General features: G+C 30.6%; 1 protein-coding gene across 1 annotated transcript; it reads left to right on the forward strand.

The window, feature by feature from the left end:
- The first annotated feature begins 17,655 nt into the window (after positions 1 to 17,655).
- On the forward strand, positions 17,656 to 21,498 carry LOC123210207 (probable pectate lyase 8). Its single transcript, XM_044628434.1, has 6 exons — positions 17,656 to 17,881; positions 18,281 to 18,334; positions 18,928 to 18,996; positions 20,067 to 20,709; positions 20,802 to 21,044; positions 21,124 to 21,498. Exons 1-6 carry the CDS (start codon positions 17,778 to 17,780, stop codon positions 21,346 to 21,348), a joined length of 1,338 nt encoding a protein of 445 aa, XP_044484369.1. The 5' UTR covers positions 17,656 to 17,777; the 3' UTR covers positions 21,349 to 21,498.
- Positions 21,499 to 22,156: the final 658 nt, after the last annotated feature.

The following is a 22,156-nucleotide window of genomic DNA, read 5'->3' on the forward strand; positions in this document are numbered from 1 at the left end:
GATATTTATACAATAAAATATTATTTATGTTTCATTATTTGATAAGATATTTAGTAAATTTTAAGGGGAAGGGAATTACATAAGCACCTATTGGTTTCAAAAACGGGACTCTAACACCCAATGTATTGACCTTTGTTGTTAAACTTAAGTAACAAGCAAGTAAAATTTTAATTTTAACTTAAACAAAGAGTAATTCTGGCTTGTCAACTTTATTGGGGGCTCTTTGCTAGTTTTCTATCCCTCTCCCCTTCAAAATTTCCTTTTCTTTTCTCTTGATTTTTTTTTTTTTTTTTTTGGAATTTTTCTTCTCTCCCGCCCTTGTGCATCCATAAACACTTTAGTAGCGTGCCCGAAGGTCAAATCAGGCCTCTAATAACAACATAAAGGCCCAATTTGAACTTTAAAGGTGTAAACAGGGCTAAATCCAATGTCTACCAATGCTAAAAGGGTAGGTTCCACCTCACTAGCTTTTGGGGGCAAAATTCACATCTCTATGCAGCCTTCAAGAGCTACATCCAACCTGGGAGGTGCCAAGAGGCCCCAAAGCCTCTAGTGGCTACGAACGACAAGGTCGTTGAGACTTTGAGTTGCTGCAACATAAGGTGGCAAGGCCATTGGGGATTGTTTTGATATGTTGGTGAAAGGGAAAATTGTCTTTCCACTTCAAAATGTATTTTCATTAATAAAACCAAATGATCAACAAGCGTTTTCTATTAATGGGTTGACAAAATTTTCCTCAAGTTTAACTAGGACAGCAATTCGACAAATTTACACTAAATTATTTTTTATTCAAACCGAATTTGAGTTAAGGGATGTTGAACTCGACTCGGTTCGTATTCACTTTCACCCCAAGGACATGAATAGAGATAGATATATATCTGTCTTGTCTCTTTTTTGATTTGTCCCTCTTTTATATTTACTTTAAACACTTAAGTAATATTAAAACACCCGTAAAAGTTTTTAATTATTATGAATATGTCCTATCATCTAACAAATATTCAATTATTTTTATGTGAAATAGGGAAGGGAAGGGGAATTTCTCCATGGGGATCGGAGGAAAATGAGAGAAAAATTTTCCCTATAGATATAGGATGTGAATTACTACTCATTCCCATACCGAAGATAAAGGTGAAGACGGGGAAAGCTCTCGCCTGCAAGGATGAATACAGAAAATAGGTTATTTGACCCCACCCTATCTTATCTTGTTGCCTTCCCAAAGTTTAACTCTAAAGGGGCGTTTGGTTGGGAGATTTTAAGATTACTTTGGTAATCTATCTTTTATTCTCCTGTTTGGTTTGTTAGTAATAAAAGATTACAGTAATCTTCTATTACCAATGCTGACGTGACAAGTAATATAAGTGATAATCTGATTACCACATTTACCTTAGGTATTTAAAGATTACTGAGATAATATTGAGTTTATTATAATTATATTATTATTTATTAATTTTTTTAGATAAAAATAAATTTATTTTTAATTAATATAACAAATAATATAAAAAATATATAAAAATAATTATATTTAAGGGCATTTAAGTAAAATAATTTACTAGTAATCTTTTATTACCTTTAACCAAATACAATAATTATTTATACCTATCAAATTTTATCAAACATAGTAATCATTTATACCTAGTAATCTTTTAAGTAATTTATCTTCAAGCTAATCTTTTTATTTTGATAATAAAATATTACCTAAACTAAACACCCCCTAAAACTAATTGCTTCTAATTTGGTGTAGTAATTGATTGATACCAACATTTGGTACCACTTTAACATTGGGCCTAGGGGTGGGCGCCAGTAAAATTCTTTGCCAAACAATCAATGAAAGAGTTAACATCAGCAGATTCTACAGTCCCAACATGTGGTCCGTTGTAAACACAACCTGGTAGACATGTGTCGGTAAGATGGGCCTCCAGTTGGCTTGCAATAAATGGGCTTACAAAACATCCAATAATAAAATATTTCGGCTTTACATTGTTCACCCCTGGGGGGTGTTATAATTTGATTTATTTCGATTTCAAAGTTTTTTAAAATCAAATTAAGAAAAAAATTTAAATTAAATCAAATCAAACTGAAAATATATGATTTAGTTTAATTTGAATTATAATTTTCAACCTGTTGAAATAATTTTCTTTAAAATATATATTATTTAATAAAATTAATAAAATTATTGTTTTTTATGATATAATATAAATATGTAAAATTAATTTTGAAAGATTTTAGAGCATTATTTTAGCTTAACGTGATGTAAATAACAAGAAATATTGATAATATATAACACTTTTATCTGTTTTTATTATTTATATAAAATATCATTAAAAACTTTTAATATTTTATATTTATCCTCTTATATTTTATTGTTAACAACAAAACTAAGTATATTAATTTTTAATATATAATTTAAGTATATAGATAATATATTATCATGCGATTGAATAATTTTAAATTAAAAATAAAATAATATTAAATTATATAATAATATATATCATCTATGTATATAAATTATATATAAAAAATAAATACAAATAAAAATGCTTTATTGCTAATACAACCTTAATGTCTCTACATTGCATTTTTAACTCCCTTTATGAAGTAACCTTGTACAATTAGTTGCAAAAATAAATTCATCTCTCCATCCCCTATTAAATTTCTAAAATTGTAATAATTAATATATTTATGGACTGCCAGGTGATGGAGGCTACTGATGAAATGCATGCATCCATGACTCAAATTAAGCTCATACGTGTGAGGAAATTAGTGGGTGACAGGCTACATAATGGAAGAAATAAAGGTTGTAGGGACAACATTTGATGTAAAATTGCATGTCCATTTCCCATTTTATTTTGAGATCACATGCACATGCATGCACATGTGCCTGCACATATCTCCGCCATATTTACAATTAGGCCAAAGCGTCTGTTCCCACCCAAGGTTTGATGAAAAGAGCTACCCTTTAAGTTTAATGAACCCAAAATACCACCCATAAGCTAACTTTGTTAATGGATTCTGTTATTCAAAGGCTGCATAAAGTTGGAAAGGGCAGCCTATTGGTCTACAAACCTCTTTGATTCTTCTCCTTTATGTAGGGAAAAATTGCCATTCATAACTTTATGTAGGGCAAAATTGTCATTTTAACCTTCCACTAACATAATCCATTAACAAAGTTAGTTTATGAGTGGCATTTCGGGTTCATTAAACTTAATGGTCTTTTCATCAAACGTTGGGTGCGAATATGTGCTTTAGCCTTACAATTAATAATCTTAGCTCTTATTATTGTATACATCATCACAATTCTCTTTCTAATATTTTAATAATAAATAATATATATATATATATATATATATATATATATATATATTTTATACATAATTTAAATACATAAATAATAATATATCATTATATGATTAAATATAAAATAATATTTTATTATATGATAATATATTATCTGTATATTTAAATTATATAAAAAAAATATATAAATATACTATTATTTATATTTTAACGCATGATGAGTGATTGCTTTGGGCATAAGCTTTCAAATAATCATATTGTTTGTTCATCCTATGCATTTCCCATTGCGTGCAAAAACTTGATCATTTTTTTTTTTTTTTTTTTTTGTGTATTCAAATTACAAGACTAGAGATTTTGATAGTGTTTTTTGTTTTTTTAAATTTTAATTAATTATCATTAAATAAAAGGTAAATAAATTAAATGTAACATATTTATTCCAAATTATAGCAAATGGGAAAGATGAAACATATTTATTATTCCCAATCCAAAATATTACATGATGTTCTCATGCAAACACAGGCTATCCAACGTATTGATTTACAATTAAGCATGTCATCTTATCAATTCAGAGACAAAATAATTTAAACATTAATTATACAATTTCTATTTCATTAATTTGTACGTAATTAGGACATGAAGGAAGGAATATGTCTTATTACAGGTGGAAGATGTAGTCATCCTAAGGATAACTCTATGTAATTATGTGTTGAAGTTATTTTTAACGTTGTAAATACCTCAGAAATGGGCACGAGTGGATTTTAATTTTTTATATATATAATATTTTATTTTTTTTTAAGCTTTTGAGTTAGAAATATAATATTGCCAAATATTAGAATAGAAAAAGTAATAACCCTACACTTTGAGCTTCTTTAATTTGGATTTTTTTTATTTTTCTATATAATTAAAATTTTAGATACTGTGGATTACTTCATTAAACCATATGTTATATCAATAGAGAGAACATGTAGTCTAGCGATTAGTGGATATTACTTGAATTAATTTGCATTTAAAATATGGGAAATACAATAAATATGCAGATGATTTTGGGCACGAATAATTCAGACAAAATTCTTTAGATCCATGATTGGAATATGATCGTTTAGTTGGAAGTTGGAAGAATTTAAGTTGTTTTCACTTGTGTTTTTTTGGCTTGAATTGATTTATTTTTATCTCTTCTTAGATTCATTTTGGGTGCAATTAAATATTTATTATATTGTTGTACGAAAAGATGACAAAAGAAGTTATTCCTACTTGAAATCATTAGCATGTATAATAATGTCCATGCTTCATGTTTGAATCCAGAAAAAAACAATAGAAGACTCTTGTATATGCATAATTTTGTGGAGACATGCGTTACAATTTCACTAACTTCTTCATATTATTGCTTTACAGTGAATAACAATGAAACTGTAACATGAACAAAATTCACAATATGCTTTTGATAAAATACAATTGAAACATTAAAGCAAAATAAAATATGAATGACACATAAAAATATTGTTAAAATTTTGGTTAAAAATTGATTCAATTATTATTAGTCTTGCAAATATTACTGTCTTTAGATTAGATGTAATGTAAGTGAGTTGTAATACCCCAGGTAAGAGTTAAGGGCATTTCGGTCATTATCTTTCAATTCAACACCATAATTGTTGCTCTGTTTATTGGTTTTTATATATATATTTTTTTGTGTGTACAGAGACTGTATGCACCTAAGTAAGCCCTGACAGGCATTATGGTCTTTGTGTGTGTGATTTTTATGGGATTTGAAATCGGCCAAAGGACTATTTCCCACCTAAAGTTTGTTATTTTATTAAGTATTCACCTTTTAATTATGAAATTACCAAAAATTTATCTATTAGTGGGTAATTTTAACACTTTCTATTAAAGAATGATTAAAATGATTATTTTACCATTTTCAATTGAAATGACAGAAATGTCCTATAAGCAAAAAGACTATATTACCCTCTTTCAATAAAATGACCTAAATACCCTTAAATAAAAAGACCAATATGCCCTTTAAATTAAATAACCAATTTTTTTATTTCACATTACCATTAATAATATGCAATTCACCCTACAAAATTTAATCAGTAACAATGTGCATTTGGTAAGTTCATTTGTTCTCTTCTCTGGCCTAAAAACAATGCAACATTTGGGCTTGAATTCCAGATTTTCGCTTGGAATTGCCTTGGATTTTGATGGAATGAAATGCAAAGAATTGAGTGTAATGCAAATGCCAATACCGATCTACTTGGAAACCTAGAAAAGAAATGCAATGCAATGCAGGTACTAGAAACTTGAAAATGCAATACAATGTAGGTATTGGAAACTTGGAAATGCAAAGCAATGTAGGTACTGAAAACTTGGAAATGCAATGCAAGTATTGGAATGCATGCACTTACAGACAATTTAGATTTAAAAATGTTGCATGGAGAACACAAAATACTTCACTAAGCAATAATCCAAAAACTTTACATACACAGAATATTTCACTGAGCAATAATCCAAAAAATTTACATACCCTAACAAATTTATCTAATGTAATTATCCACATGCCATATAGTTCAAAATCAAGTTTAAAATCCACATATTCATTATATTCAACAAAACTTCAAGTAGTATTCATCGCATTTGTGATTGTGGATGCTGTGAGGAGGAAAAAGATGAAGCAAATTGACTATTAGTTGATTGACTTTCTATGGTTGGGATTGTTCTTCTCTAATATAAGGGAAAAAATGATTAGGTTACATAAAACATAATAAACAGTAGCATAAAGAAGAATAGCATAAAAACATAAACATAAAGAAGAATAACATAAAAATAGAAGTAATACCCTTTTTTTTGTCTTCCTACATTATCTAGATTGTGGTGGCAAAACCTTTTGTTGTGCCTCAATTCATGGCATTGACCACATCTAAGTGTAGACATAGGTTTTCTCTTTCTCTCTTTAGTGGGGTCTTTCCTTCTAGCCTTTCTGGGTTTGTCAGGTTTGAAATGCCTAACAGATGGCTACAGCTTCTTTTCACAGTCCTCTGGCCAACTTCTCTTATCTAAAATAGGATGAATAATTTCAACATATGTTCTCATATATGTTAAAATTTGTAACCTGTCATTTACAAACTCATTAAAGGTGGGGAAATTCATGTGCAATATTGAGCAAACCGCATGTTGGCAAGGAATCCCAGACAGCTGTCACATCCCACAATCATACATTTTTTTTGTCCAAATTCAAGGTGTATGTTCTGCTTGGAATACTATTCATATCAATCACCTCGAACTCTTTCAGTCTAGTATATAAAATAGAGACATTTCGTATTGTCTCAATACTTATGTTTAACCTTTTAACAACCAACGGAGGTAGTGTAATAACCCATTCAATACCTGCCTTCAACCTACTATGAAGTCTCTTCATTATTCTTCTTCAATACAATTCCAATAAGCTGAGAATAGACAACTTCCGATCTTTTTCTAAGCCAACTATTAAATGTTTTAGACACTAACTAGTAACTTAATGCACTTATAAAACTGATCATGCCCTAACATATAACTTATACATAGAATTGAATGCTACCAAAAATATTCATACACAGGCTAAACAAAAGCAGTTAATACTCATACACAGAATTGAATGCTCACGAAAATATAAGTCAACCTTAAATAATATGTAAACAGTACATATGCAAAATCCCCACGTTAAATTTTTTTTTTTTTTTGCCCTAAAATATACATATAATGCATAACCCTAACATAACACAAACTATTATAATACCCAAATATCCTAAAAAATCAAAAACTATTACAAACATCAACTTCATAATACTCATACACAGAACTAAATACTCATGAAAATATAAATCAACCCTAAATAATATGTAAACAGTACACATGTAAAACCCCCATCTAATTATTTTTTTGTTGCCTTAAAATATACATATGATGCATAACCCTAACATAACACAGACTATGATAGTACCCAAATACCCTAATAAATCAAAAACTGTTACAAACATCAACTTCATAATATGTTTTATGTCACACAAATAATGCACTCAGCAACATCGATAAATAAGGTAGCCAAAAGAATAAACCTTGATGACATGAAATATTTTTTGAAGGCCTCACTTGGAGCAGACTTCGTTATCGTTCCTGCTTAACTCACCATGAAAAGCCACTACGCTTATTGTCAGAATTGTTGGTGATCAAACAAGTCGTACCTAGCCAAACATGTTGTACTTTCTCGTCTTCGTTGGTGTTAAACTACTTCGTTCACCCTTGGTTACATCGAATGATGTGTTGTCATGGTCGTCTTTGTCATCACCGTTAAAAGTTCATTAGTGATCACACTCAAGTACAATCAAACAAGGTAGCCGAAAGAATAACACACATGGAATGTCAAACGAAAGAATGAAGGCCAAAGGGCGTTGCCCTAGTTTTGTTCAAATTTGAATTTTGACGTCGGCTGGACACATGTTGCTTGTTCATTTGTGAGACAAAAAAATATTTTTTCAAATTGGAGTGAAATGACACAAAACCCCCTCACATGTCGCATGTTTATTTGCTCACTTTCCCTAGACTAATTCATTGTTATCGATTTGTGCCAAAAAATTCCCACCATTGATTTTAAAATAATCATATTGCATTTAATACCTATTGTAGCATGTCCTTCAAGCGTAGAGTTTTCGATTGTCAAGAATTTTTTTTTTTTGTGTTTGTTTTTTCCTATTTTCAACAGGTGTCTTCTTTTCCTGCTGCCACGTCAACCACCAAAGTTATGCAAATCGTAAATCATCGATAAATGTCAAAAAGTCGTTCTGCGTTTAAAATGACAACGCCACTCGTCATCAATTCGTGCGTTGCGTGTGCACGAGTCCCTTGTAGCATTAAATGGTTGCAAATTTTAATTTTTTTGAAAATCATTTATATTGTTTTTAAAATGGAGAAGCAAATTTACCATATTGCCCTTTTTTCTAATGGAAAGTGTTAAAATTAACCACTGATGGGTGGGTTTTTGGTATTTTCATAGTTAAATGGTGGATACTTGGGAAAACAACAAAATTTAGGTGGGAAATAGTCCTTTGAAATCATGATCCCATGATTTTTGGTGATAGGATAAGCATGGGTTGGCCTTCCATGATCTTTACATTTTATTTAAGAGGTCAGTCGCTTAAGAGAAGGAATTGACACTTTTCATAATATACAACACACATAGAGCAAACCAGGGAGAGAGCAAAGAGTTTTAGTTGCTAAGAAGGGTTAAAGATCACTAGAAGTTCATAGCCACGTGAAGACTTGCGTTTTGTCGAAGGAGAGGTAGGCATTCTCCACCTTTGCTTTGTTTTTCATACTGTTTTATTAAGTATTTTTTTATACATTATGATTGAGATTTTGTAAGATGCTTGGGTGATTTTTTCGATTCAATCTTATGTATGTTATGTTGATTGGAATGATTGGTTTTATTTCTAGGAACAAGTTGTATGCATAGAACCATAGGATTGTGTTTGCGTATGTTCCAAACTGAAAATCGGCAAAAATGTGATGTTGTAAATGTCAAGCACGACCGTGCATAAGAAGTGCACAACTGTGCTTTGGTTGGTCATCGACCAACACTGCGAAGGGCCTAGTATGTAATGTGTGGATGCTAGGCGTGCACAAATGCAAGGCACGCGTGCGATGCCTAGCTCATAAAATATGTGATGTCAAGCATACATGTGATGTCCAACATGCAGCATGTGTTCCCATGTTGCCTGCAATGCACCCATGCTGCTTGCGATGCCCTTGTGCCACCTGTAGTGCTCTCGTGCAACATGTGGAGCACCCAGGTAGCCAGGGTGCTTGATGGTCATAGTCGAGAGCACGCCTTGGTATTACGAATTAGAATCTTACAATTGTAACCATAGTTATGCCATAAATGGCTATGAGTGATGTTGTAGGCTAGTTGATGCAACGTCTTGGTCTTGAGAATGCACAAGCCAATTGATGAGACATCTCGGTCTCTAGTAGCGGAAGTGGAATTTACTCGATAGATAATGATGATGAAACTAGCATCTAAGACGGGCGTCCCTTCAGGCCATTTCCACAGGGGAGGTAAGCAGCACCTAAGATTGGGTTCCATCTTGATTATGGATGTAGAAGGTACCTGAGATGAGTGTCCAATTTGATTTGCATAGATATAAGAGGTATTTGAGATTAATGCCCATTCTGACATGAGGGCATAGGAGACACCTGAACGGGTGTTTGATTAGATGCGTTTGGGACGTATATGATAGTGAAACTCTATCGAGGATATTCAAAAATAACACCAAACTTATCGTAAACACCTACTGAGAGTTATGAGTAATGTGTTCTTGGTTTTGCAAATAGGAGAAATAGTAGGGCAAGCGAGGAGATGAGCACGTCATTATGCTAAACTACGTATTCGGCTATAGTTATCTTGATATTTTATTAGTTATTTGATTTGGATTTCTTTAATTTTGTGCACACTGAAATTTGAATAATATACTTTTTCTTGTAAAAGACAAATTTTGACATGTTTTTCGTTAATAATTAGTGTTTGATGTTTTTCATTAATTTACATTGACATGATGTTTTTTAATAATTTGAAATTAGGTGACACATTATTTTGGTAATTTGATCGATGGAGGCAAATACTCAGAGTAGGGTGTTATATGAGTCATTAACAAATGTCATATAATCACAGTTGCCTGCAGGTGAAAATGGGAAAGATAAAATAAAAAAAAACAAAAGAAATGAAATATATATTATGATATGAAATAAATAATAACTTCAAATAATTAGGTTCTCTATTTTGGAAAAGTTAAATCATGAGTTTCAAATATTATTGAAGATGGAAACAAAAGGCAAAGGCACATAATTGGGTGAAATGCAGCCTCAATTGTAGTTGGAACAATTAATTTGACATGGAATTGCTTCAATATATTGCAACATGAAGTCAAACTTAAACCAATTTTTTAAAGTGATTCAATTTATCTATAAAAAGTTTATGTCTAATATTATATTATATTATTAATTTTTCAAAAGTAATATGAAAGAGTAATGATATAACAATAAAAATTATCGTCTCCTTGCCTCTATACTACAATTATATTTACAAAAGAAGATGAAAGTAATTATTGAATAATTACATAATTGAAATTGGAGAAAAAAAAATTCATTGATTTTATTTATCTCGTACAAATATATTTTTTGATTAGGATTGGAACGAAAAAAGTATCTGTCGAAAAATTAAAAAGAGCTTTCGAAAGCCCTTCTACCACCAAATTATCGATGGAAAAAATCCCACAACAAAATTCATAAACTTAAAGAGAAATTCCTATGCAAGCAATAAGTAACAAAGTAAGACTTTAAAGTGGTTAAACTTATTGATAAAAAAAGTCTATGTCTTATATTATTATTAACATTTGGAATGTAATTTGACGGCAGGGTAATGGTACGAGAAAACATATTGTCTTCCACCTGTCTTTGTACAATTTTGCTTTTTATAAAACAAGAGAAAAGGACTATTGAGTAACTAGGCTACTAAAAGTGGAAAAATAGATCCATTGTTCTTGCTTATCTTGTGAAAATAGGACATAAAGATGAAATTTTATTAAGCAAATTATGAAAACGGTTGGAACTGCAAAGACTCGTTTTTTTAGTAGAAAGATTCCTACTTTCTTTCAAAACTAATTTTTATATAAATGACATATTTAGTTGTTATATATTTAATTAGTAAATACATATATTATTCACGTATTATTTGCATTTCTATATTAAATACATTTAAAAGAATTTTTGAATCCAAAATATATTTTATGTCATTCCCATATTAAACACAAATTATACGCCAAATTTTATATTTGCATTTTTTTTTTGAATTTATAGCTAAACTTAAAATAAAAATTGTCCGCTATATTTTTAATTATTTACTAAAATGTCACTGTCATTTAAAAAAAAAAACTTAACAATATTTTTTTCTTAATTCTCAGCTTAATTTTGTGTTTTCCTCCCTTGTAGTCTGTATAAGGATTTACTTTAATCTAAAGTCTAAAATTCAAACTGATTAATTTGTTTATTTTTTTCAATTAACTAGTACGTTATTTATTGTACAAAGAATTTGATTATATATTAAGTTATAATAGATTTAATAGTTAATTAAATACTTTACATTTGAATTGTTATATTGATTTTCAATAAGAGATTCGTGAAAAATACTAAAATTATTATGATATTATCATATTTTTAAAAACGTATTATTGATAATATATCATATTAAACTCGTATATACATATTCATATTTTTTCCGTATGCAAATTTTAAGGACTTTTTTTATAAACATATTTTTTTATTATTCTCTATATTATACTTATATAATTTACGTATCCTTTTTTTTCCTATTCTTATATTTATTAACTAGGGTTACATGTGACATGAATAACTAGTCACTGAATATGTTTCTTTAAAAAAGAGAAAGGCTATCCGCCACAAGAGTGAAAATTGTTGAAGTTAGATAAGAAATCAACATCAAAAAAAGTTGATAACAGCAGCAATGAATAATGAAATGCGTGAAAGGGTAATAATTAGTAATTTGTGAAAGATTTTGTGTTGTTTATTTTGGTTGGTGGTGTCAGTCAGTCAGCCATTATTAACAACAAAACAAGCCTTAGTGATTTTAACCCATGTGACCTGTTAATTACTTTGTTATTGATGATGGCCCCCTCCCCTCGCCTCGCCTCGCCTCAAACTCAATTCCCATTGCATTTTTTTTTAATGAAAAATAATAATAATGCTTTTACTAAATCAACCATGCATTTATTATTCTTGAAGAAACAAACAAATTATATTATTTAACTTGTGAATTACACTTCACTTTTTTATTTTTTATTTTTTAAATCTCTGCTCGTGCTCTTACGAGGGCTTTGATTCCTTCCTACCCACCTTATTGCTATTATAATTGCATGTTATAAAAAACAAAGGGAGATAATTGGGGCTTTGATTCTCTGTCAACAACTGGAATTTGGACAACACATCTTTTATCCAAACCAAACTGAAATTTTTTGTTTAAAAAATATTATAAATCAAAATTAAAATTATTTTAAATCAAATTACAAAAGATTAATTAATTTAATCAAATTTTAAAAGGTTATCTTCCTTTATAATTTTTTTATTTTTTTTTTGAGAATTAATTCAATACTTTTTTAAAAAACTGGTTCACTTCAATTAATTAGTTTTAGAAAATACACATATTGATAACCGAAACAAAAAATAAGTTTTTTTTTAATTCTTGAACTCACATCCAAATTCGGTTTTTAAATAGGGTAAAGGACTATTTTTCACCCAAATTTAGGTGTGACCTCAAAATCATATCTACGGGGTTTAAAAAGACCTGAAATTTCATCTATAACATAATTACAGTTAAAACTTTTAGTTAGAGACAAAGGTAAAATCGTTATTTTACTAATAATATTAAAAAAATATAAAATTTATTATATTTTTTCACCTAAGTTTTAAAAACTAACAAATTCACCCCTACCTAAAGTTTTCTAATTTTGAAAAGTTACATTTTTCTCCCAAATTTCTTCTTCACCTCTCCGACTACTATCTCCCGTGTCATTGACCTTCCCTCTCCACCCTAAACTATTGTTTGATGCATGTAAACAAATCTGGAACTGATCTCTTCATTGGAGACGAAAAGATCTAACGAAATTTAGGTGAAGAGATCCAAAGCCTGGATCTTTTTGCCGAAGAAGAGGCTTCATTGTCGTTCTTTCTAGATCATTGGAGAAAGTAGTCAGAGGGAAAGAAAAAATTTCTTAGGTTCTTTAGGGGGAGAGGGAGATGTAACTTTTTAGAGTTAACAAACTTTAGGAGAGACGAAATGTTAGTTTTTAAAATTTAGGAGAGAAAAATATAATAAATTTAATATTTTTTAAATATTATTAGTGGAATAATGATTTTACCTTTACTTCTAACGAAAAATTTTAATTTCAGTTGGTCAACGGGTGCGATTTTGGGTTTTTCAAACCTTGTGAATGTGGCTTTGAGATCACACGTAAACTTAGATAAGAAATAGACCTGTGGCCTTTTAATAAATAACTTATTTTTTGATTTTAATTTTTATTCAAAAATTGATTTGATTCAATTATCAGTTAATTTTCAACAACTTTAACTATTATCCGCCTTTAATATAAGAACAATGTTATACATATACATTTTAAGTTTATAATTATTGTATCATTATATGATTAAATGATTTTAAATTAAAGATAAAATAATATTAAATTATATAATAATATATTATTTACATATATAATTTATGTATAAATATAAATATATATATATATATATATATATATATATATATATATATATATTAATAATATAATAGCTTGGTCCGTAGATCTTATTTAAAAAGTTAGTTTTAATATAAATAAGAAGATTTATGGTTTAAATATGAATAATATTTAATCCATTCAACACAAAGATTGAGTAATTCAGAGAATGGATTATTATAAAAAATAAGAGAAATATATGGAGTAAAAAGGGTAGCGCCAATCACTCCGCAAGTAAAAAGCTAAATGTGTTCGTACTTGATTCTTACCTGTTTTCCAATTCCTTAATGAGCGGTGAGTGGGCACGTGTATATTTCTATTTCTATTTCAATTTTCGAATTAGCTGCCAATGTCCTCAAATTTTACATTTATAATTTGATAACACGAACATTGACTATATTGGTCAATTTTCCCGGCCACAATTAATGTTATTAGGTGCCTGATCATCGAATTCATCCACACGCAATGGATTTTTATTGTTAAATGAGTTGCATAATATATCGAGTTTGACGATTTTTAATATAATATGACATATAAAAATTCATATTAGGATTAAATTTTTAAATACAAAATATATTTTAGATCAATCTGATATAATTTAAAATTAAATTAAATAATATGAGAGTTCATACAAAAATAACTTTATATGAATATTTTAAAAAAGTATTATTTTAACTGAATTTGTTAGAAATAAGTTATCAATATAATAAAAGATAATATCAACAGTAATTGAAATATTATAAATTGTATATTGTTGTATATTTATATAATTATAATTATTGATATTATTTTTATTAAGTATTTTACTTTATTATTAAGTAGTAAGAATGTGATTAGATTATACAGAAGATTGATGTGCTTTCAAGGTTTTAGTATGTAATTTTTCGATCATTTGTAAATAAAATAAAATATTATATTATGTATTTTATTAACAGTAAGTTGAAATCATTTGACAGAAAAATTAAAACTGTAAAAATATTTTAGAGAGTAAAAATAATAGATAATTTTAAGTTAATTTGGGTTGAGTCAGATTAATTCAAATATCCAAAAGTAGTTAGGGTTAAAGAATTTTAATTTAGATTAAATTAAAATTAAATATATTTGATATAAAATTTAAATTGATAAATGCAAATACGAGGTACCAACTGCCAACTATAATAATATGTGGTTTAAGCTCAACGTGCGACCGTCACATCTTCTGGAAATTAAATTAATATTTTTTTAAATGTCTTAATCTATATGAATGTATCAAATTTCATGGTTAAGTTGTAAAATTGACATTTAAGCACAGAATCATATGTGTTGACGTGAAAATGTCCCCCTTCCACTTCAATTTTGACAATGAAATTTCAAACGCCAAATAGCCAATCACTTGCTTGATGCATATATATATATATATATATATATTAGACTTATGAATAATGTAAAGTTTTTAGTATCATCCACTACAGTAAAATTATTTCAAATGGTATTATATATATAAATAATAGGTTTAAAATTTAAATATAAATGATAATATATCATTATATGATTAAATATTATTTTATTTTATTAAAAATTTATTTAATTATATAATAATATATTATTATTTGTATTTAAATTTAAATTAATTATTTATATATATAATTTTATTGAATTATTTCTTATATAATAAGGATTTTTCCCTACTTTTCTGATTTAGAATGCAAAGAGTATAAGACTCAATGCGGGTATTATTTTCTAAATGAATGTGTATCTTTGTATTGCAGATTTCAGTCTATTTAGAGATTGATTGCTGAACTTGGTGAAATGTTCATATCGAATTTGTAATCTTTTAAGTTTTGAAAAAGAAAGATGAAATGAAAATTAGAAATAGTGAGGGTTCCACCCTGCACATGCGACGACATGCATGGTCGATCCATACATGGTCATTATCCAAAGAAATATATGTAGAGGGAGAAAAAAGATTGGATTGAATCTGGAATACGTGTCGAAATCCATTGGGCAGTGTGACAACTCCAAATTTGTATGGCTGAAATTTGATGGCACATGTTGTTGGAAACATTTGGGGTCATTTGATAGCACTGCCTGTTCTTATTTTCTAAAGCACATACCTAATTTAATTAAATCCACATTCATTCATTCACATAAATTAAAAAGAAAAAAGGGCAATTTGAGGGGCAAATGATAGATTTAGAATCAGAATTTTGAGTCAATCGATGTGTTTTAAATTCAATCACAGAACATTCGAAAGCACAAACATTGGTCAATTTGGGCAAAAAAAAAAAAAAAAGCAATTTAGGTTAACAAACAAAGCTCACCCTTCGAAATCCAGCTTTTACTTTTTTACTTTATGAAGATCCGCTGCTTCTCTGTCTTGCGTGTGCATGAATCTTCATGATTCCTACTTAGGTGGAAAACAAATTAATTAGAGAAAAAATTTAAATGATCTTTTCTCACTTTAAGTGGTTACCCACCTGCCAAATCTAGGCCGTTGAATGGTTTATGTTTTAACCGTAAAACAATGATGCTTAAACCGAAACAACCAACTGTGTATCATCACTTGAATTGGTAAAATATAATTGGAATAGTAAATAATAAAATATTATTACCGAATGGGTAATTAAATTACAATTTCAAATTTACAAACCGATGTTGAAAGAAGAATCAATCGGTTTAAAGTAAAACACAAAATGACTTATTTTGGTATTTAACGCCGGCATGTTGACCAAAATTCATCTCTAACTCTAATTTCAACATGCAGTTGCATTCAACATTTGACCCAATTTTAACCATATACTGCTCTTTCTTGACTAACATTTTATGCAACTAACAAATTAGGGTTAGAATAGAATAAAGTGGTCCAGTTTTATTCTAATAAATATATAAACTGTTTTTCTAAATTAGAGTAATTGTCTCTCACATCATCGATGATATGATTGGTTAATATATTAGAAACCTTTATCAACTAACAGAACTGGGATTAGTCAAATTTTATTTTTATTTAATTTTAATTCCAATTCCATCTTAACAATGATTAGTTGAGTTTGGAGTCAAATTACTTTATTGGCCGTGATTGGTGCCTGGAAATACAGAGCCCCACCACCCTCCCCACCCTGCCTCCCTGCTTTAATATTATGCATTCAAACTTCTCGTGATTTATTATTATTATTATTATTGTTATTATTATTTTTGTATTTGTAATACTCACGCAATTTATCCAATCCCATGCCGCAAAATCAGCAGAAAACCGTGACATCTGCTCCCGTACGGAAATCTTCACCGTAACGTTCACCCTTGTGGTGTGGGTCTTCATTATTTTTTGAGAGAAAAAAACCTACTGATATCATGCATCAAAATTTACAAGGTTGATGCCTTGCTAAGTGAAGGGGTGGATATCTATCAATCATATCTAATCTAAATATTTTTTATCTTAAGTTTAATTTAAATAAAAAATATTTGATCCAAGTTTGATTTATATTTATTGAATCAGAATCAAAATTAAAATTTGTTCGAATTTGTTTTGAATATAAAATTATTTAATTTATAGTTTGAATTAATTATTCGAATTCATAACTTAAGTTTATGACTAATTAATAAAACGATATTATTTTACTCAAATAATTATAAAATCACCTATTTGAGCCAAATTGAATCACAAATTTGAATTGATTTGTATTATAAATTTAAATCAAATTGAGTTACGAATTCAAATTATTGATTCGAATTATAAATTCAAATTAAACTCAAATAAAACCAAATTAAACACTTTCTAATCTTGCTTAGACTCGATTTCAAAATCAAATCGAATTTTTTATCTAAATTAAGTCGATTTAGATTGAATTCACTCCTAATTGTGTCATATCCAATATCCAAAGAGGAATCATGGCACGTGAGGTGGTTAGTTTTTGTTTTTAAGATTCAACCTAACTTAACCAGGGTAAAAAGGAAAAAACTGACCCCCTCCCTACAGTAGTTAACGGCGTTACGTGAGAATGCGTTATTTAGTATTTTGGTTACGTTAACAAAGGAGTCTATAAAAGGCCGTTTTGTTGGAGCTCGTACCTCACTCGGTTCTCCTCCTCACTTATCTTCTCTGTTCTGTTGGAGTCTATATAAAGTGTGTGTTTGGAGGGTGAGAAAGTGAGGGAAAGTAGAGAGAATAAAAATAGCAAAATGTTGGTCACTCAACATGGTGTTTCTCTTTGCTTCGCTGTTGTTCTCATGCTCTTCGTCGGAGTTCTGGCGACTGTACGGAATGATGATCTCTCTGTTTCAAGGTTTCTTTCGCTCTGTTTTTGAGAGAATCAAACGTTTCTCTTTTGTTTCCTCTGTTGTTACTACTTAAATTCAGCTGCATTACTCAGCTTTTAGATTCCATTATATCTGTGGTTTTTCTTTTTCCAAAATTCGGCTGCATATGCTCCACATTATGTTTAGTAAAAAAAATTACAATACTTTTGGATGTTCTTTTTATTCTCATAAATTCAATCGAGTCTCTCTGCTTCACATTGACCGCTACTTGTAGACACTATTAATGGCTGTTTTCAGTTTTCACCGACATTTTAGAGTTTCAATGCTCTCTACCTTTCCGTAGAAAGACTCTTTGCAATCTCCTTACAGTTCTATTGTTTTAACATTTTCAAGCTCAAATGTATTTATTCCTTTTATTTTGATAGGAAGGTGAAGATAGAGCAGTTGCAGAGCTTAACCAACTCAACAATGGTTGCCAGGTAACAACAATAAAAAAAAAAAAAAAACTTTTTCTGAATTTCGATCTGATCGTCTGTTTTGTCTCTGGTGAGTTTCGCAACCGTTGGATTATCCTTGTTTTGTCTGCTTAACAGTAGATAACGATCTCAGCCATTGAGATCTGGATCCTGAGATCTGGATCGTTTATTCCGTTATTTGTTATTGTTATTTCTTCTTAGTCGGTTCCTTGGAATTCCTTCGTTGCTTTTATGACTGACTTAAATCACGCCATTCTTCATGCATTTCCTTAATTACCCTCGCATAACTGTCCTCTATAAGGTCATTTGAGTAATTAAATAATTCCCTCCGACTATTCGCCTCTCAGTTTTTGTCCGTTGAATCACTTTTCCAACGGTTTAACCGGACAGTGACTGCCTCGGTTCTTGAGCGGTGTACTTTTTGCCCATGTCTGCAATTGACTGCATGTGTCCCTTCCTTAAATCACCGAACATATATGGTGGAATCAATTAAGCAAATCTAAAGTACATTTTGATGGTAGTAAATGGGCGGTTGTTTGCTTATATAATGGGATTTAAAATGTGTTAAATAATTTGGTTGGTTTGGTTGTTTTCAGGAGTGAAGAGGATGATGTGCATGAGCATGCCGTGGATAATCCAGATGAAATTGCCGCAGAGGTTGAGATGTGAGTTTCTCTTTTAACTCTAAACCTGAAAAATCTCACCCGATTTACTGGTAATAAATGTGAAAATGTTAGGTTGTAATGGCGTAGCTCTAGTTCAATTGAGTTGAGGGCGGGTAGTCATATTTATTGTTAAACAAACTCGCAACAATATTTTACTTTCTCTGGTGCTATTTTAATAATGCTCACTTTACTCTCATCCGCGTAAAGTTCTTTTTCTATTTTGTGGTTTCTCCGAATTGCCCTTGACGTTTTGTGTTTTTACTGGCCTTTAATTTTAACACGTTCTTCTTCTGCCTTTCACGCAGAGGCTCTCTCCAGTTCCCACTGTTCACAGATGTAGATTCGTATTTCACACACATTTAATTTTTTTCCTTCTCTTTCAAGGTCTAGTACTTGGGTTTGGCATAACTTCATTTTCAAATATTAAAATTACACATAAATAAATAAGTTCTTAAATTGGTTTACCCATAGAAAAGCAAATTAATTTAAGGAGCAAAATTGATTGTAAATGTCAATTGTTTTTATGTATACATATTCCTGAATTGTGATTTATTTTTAAAATAATACTATACCTATTTACTTTTAAATAAATTTATTATATATTATTATATAATTGAGTATTATTTATTTATATATGTATAGTTTTATTCTTATTTTTATTTTGAATGTCATAAGACTGTGACCAGCGTGGCCAAAGGAGGAAACTTCCTTGGTAAAAAAATACCGAAGGAAATTTTATCCGTTACACAGATCGCACCAAGAAATCGACAGAACAAGTACTTATTTTGTCATAAATGATCACAATAGCAGGATTGTTATGGCTGTCTGAGCCAGTTAGACAGCTAGAAGTATAGTCTCTTCCACCGACACATACCACGCTGGGGCAACTAGTCTTTCATGTAGCATTCTTATCTTATCTGTACAATTCTGTGAACTGTACACTTTTAAATGTGACAAAAAATTCTAGCTCGTTGCATTTGTGCATGCGCCTCAAATAAATTAAGATCTAATTAAATTCTAACAGCAATTATGGTAGTTATAATTATAACAATGCATATGATGTATTACAGGAGCATCCGCAACAGCACTGAGAGGAGGCAATTGGGATACTTCACGTGTGGGACAGGTAATCCCATTGATGACTGCTGGCGGTGTGACCCTAACTGGCAGAAGAATCGCAAACGCCTTGCTGACTGTGGCATTGGTTTTGGAAGAAATGCCATTGGTGGCCGCGATGGTCGCTTCTATGTTGTCACTGACCACACTGATGACGATGTTGTTAACCCCCGACCTGGCACTTTGAGGCATGCTGTGATCCAGGACCGACCTCTCTGGATTGTGTTCAAGAGGGACATGGTGATCACATTGAAACAGGAATTGATCATGAATAGCTTTAAGACCATTGATGGCCGTGGAGCGAATGTACACATTGCCAACAGAGCGTGCATCACTATCCAGTTTGTTACTAATGTCATCATTCATGGTCTCCATATTCATGACTGCAAACCCACCGGTAATGCGATGGTTAGAAGCTCGCCTAGTCACTATGGTTGGAGGACAATGGCTGATGGTGATGCCATTTCAATCTTTGGGTCAAGCCATATATGGATTGATCACAATTCACTCTCCAATTGTGCTGATGGACTTGTTGATGCTGTCATGGGTTCTACTGCAATTACCATTTCGAACAATCACTTCACCCACCACAATGAGGTTTGTATTTGCAACATATTTGGTATTCCAATATAATGTAATTTAATTTAAAGGAAAGGCTAAAAAATTTTGTTTTATGTGGTAAAATGCAGGTTATGTTGCTGGGCCACAGTGATTCTTATACCAGAGACAAAAATATGCAAGTTACCATTGCTTATAACCATTTTGGTAAAGGACTGATTCAGAGAATGCCAAGGTGTAGACATGGATACTTCCATGTAGTGAACAATGACTATACTCACTGGGAAATGTATGCCATTGGTGGCAGTGCTAACCCCACTATTAACAGCCAGGGCAACAGATATGCTGCGCCAACTAACGCATTTGCAAAGGAGGTAATTGTCTATCCTTTTTTCCTTTGCAATAAACATCGGTAACTCAAACTGCTGATCACATCTTAATTTGTATCACCAGGTAACAAAGAGAGTTGAGACTGCAGCGAGTGAGTGGAAGAACTGGAATTGGAGATCAGAGGGAGATCTCATGTTGAATGGTGCCTACTTCACCCCATCAGGAGCAGGAGCCTCAGCCAGCTACGCTCGCGCCTCAAGCTTGGGAGCCAAGTCTTCCTCAATGGTTGGGTCCATGACTTCTGGTGCTGGTGCAGTGAGCTGCCGCAGAGGCCAACGATGCTCATAGCTGTAGTCAATCAATATTGGCCACAGCAAAAGGCCAACCGATATCTGTTTGATTTTTTCTTTTTTTATAAATTTTCTACTATATAGTGTCACCAATCATCCCATATACATTCTGTCAATTGTTTCTCAATCAATTATCTCCATTTACATAGATTGGCAAGGGTACATTTTTTGCACATGTCATTATATTGTCCAACCTATCTCTTTCAAATCCAGTTTGCCTATCACTTATTTGCTCAACCTCGGCCTGTTTCAACTGAAAAACAACCAGTAGTATTCCACGAATCAGGTGCAGAAGCGTTGTTCAATTTATTCCTCCTCTTCCTAACTATATTTGTGCTTCTACTTTTGTTTAATCTCAATCTTGGTCTTTGAATTCTTTTTTTTTTTTTTGTTGGGTCTGAATAATTTTGTGACTTGTTGTTTTGTTCTGTCTAGTCATAAAAGCAATAGTAATGAATGTCAAACTTGTGTCATGAGAAAACTTTGTTACAAAATGATGCATAGACAATATCAGTGATGTTCCTTTACTCTTTTTTTTTTTTTTGAACTTTTTGGTTTTGTGGAATTGTGATTATATCTATAATATTAGTATGTTTCCAAATTTCATGTTTGATTATGGTGGCAGAGCGGTAGTTGTGATTCTTTATCCAACACACCCACATGATATAAAGTCACTTACTAACAACCATCATCACCTTTATCTTTTAAAGCTTTTATGGTCTAAACAAAAATGATGCTATCCATGCAAAAGCCCCATTGGAAAACTTTTTCCAACCACTTTGCTTTCTCTATTATGTTATTCATTC

Source organism: Mangifera indica, chromosome 3 (assembly GCF_011075055.1).
Source record: "Mangifera indica cultivar Alphonso chromosome 3, CATAS_Mindica_2.1, whole genome shotgun sequence".
NCBI lineage: Eukaryota > Viridiplantae > Streptophyta > Magnoliopsida > Sapindales > Anacardiaceae > Mangifera > Mangifera indica.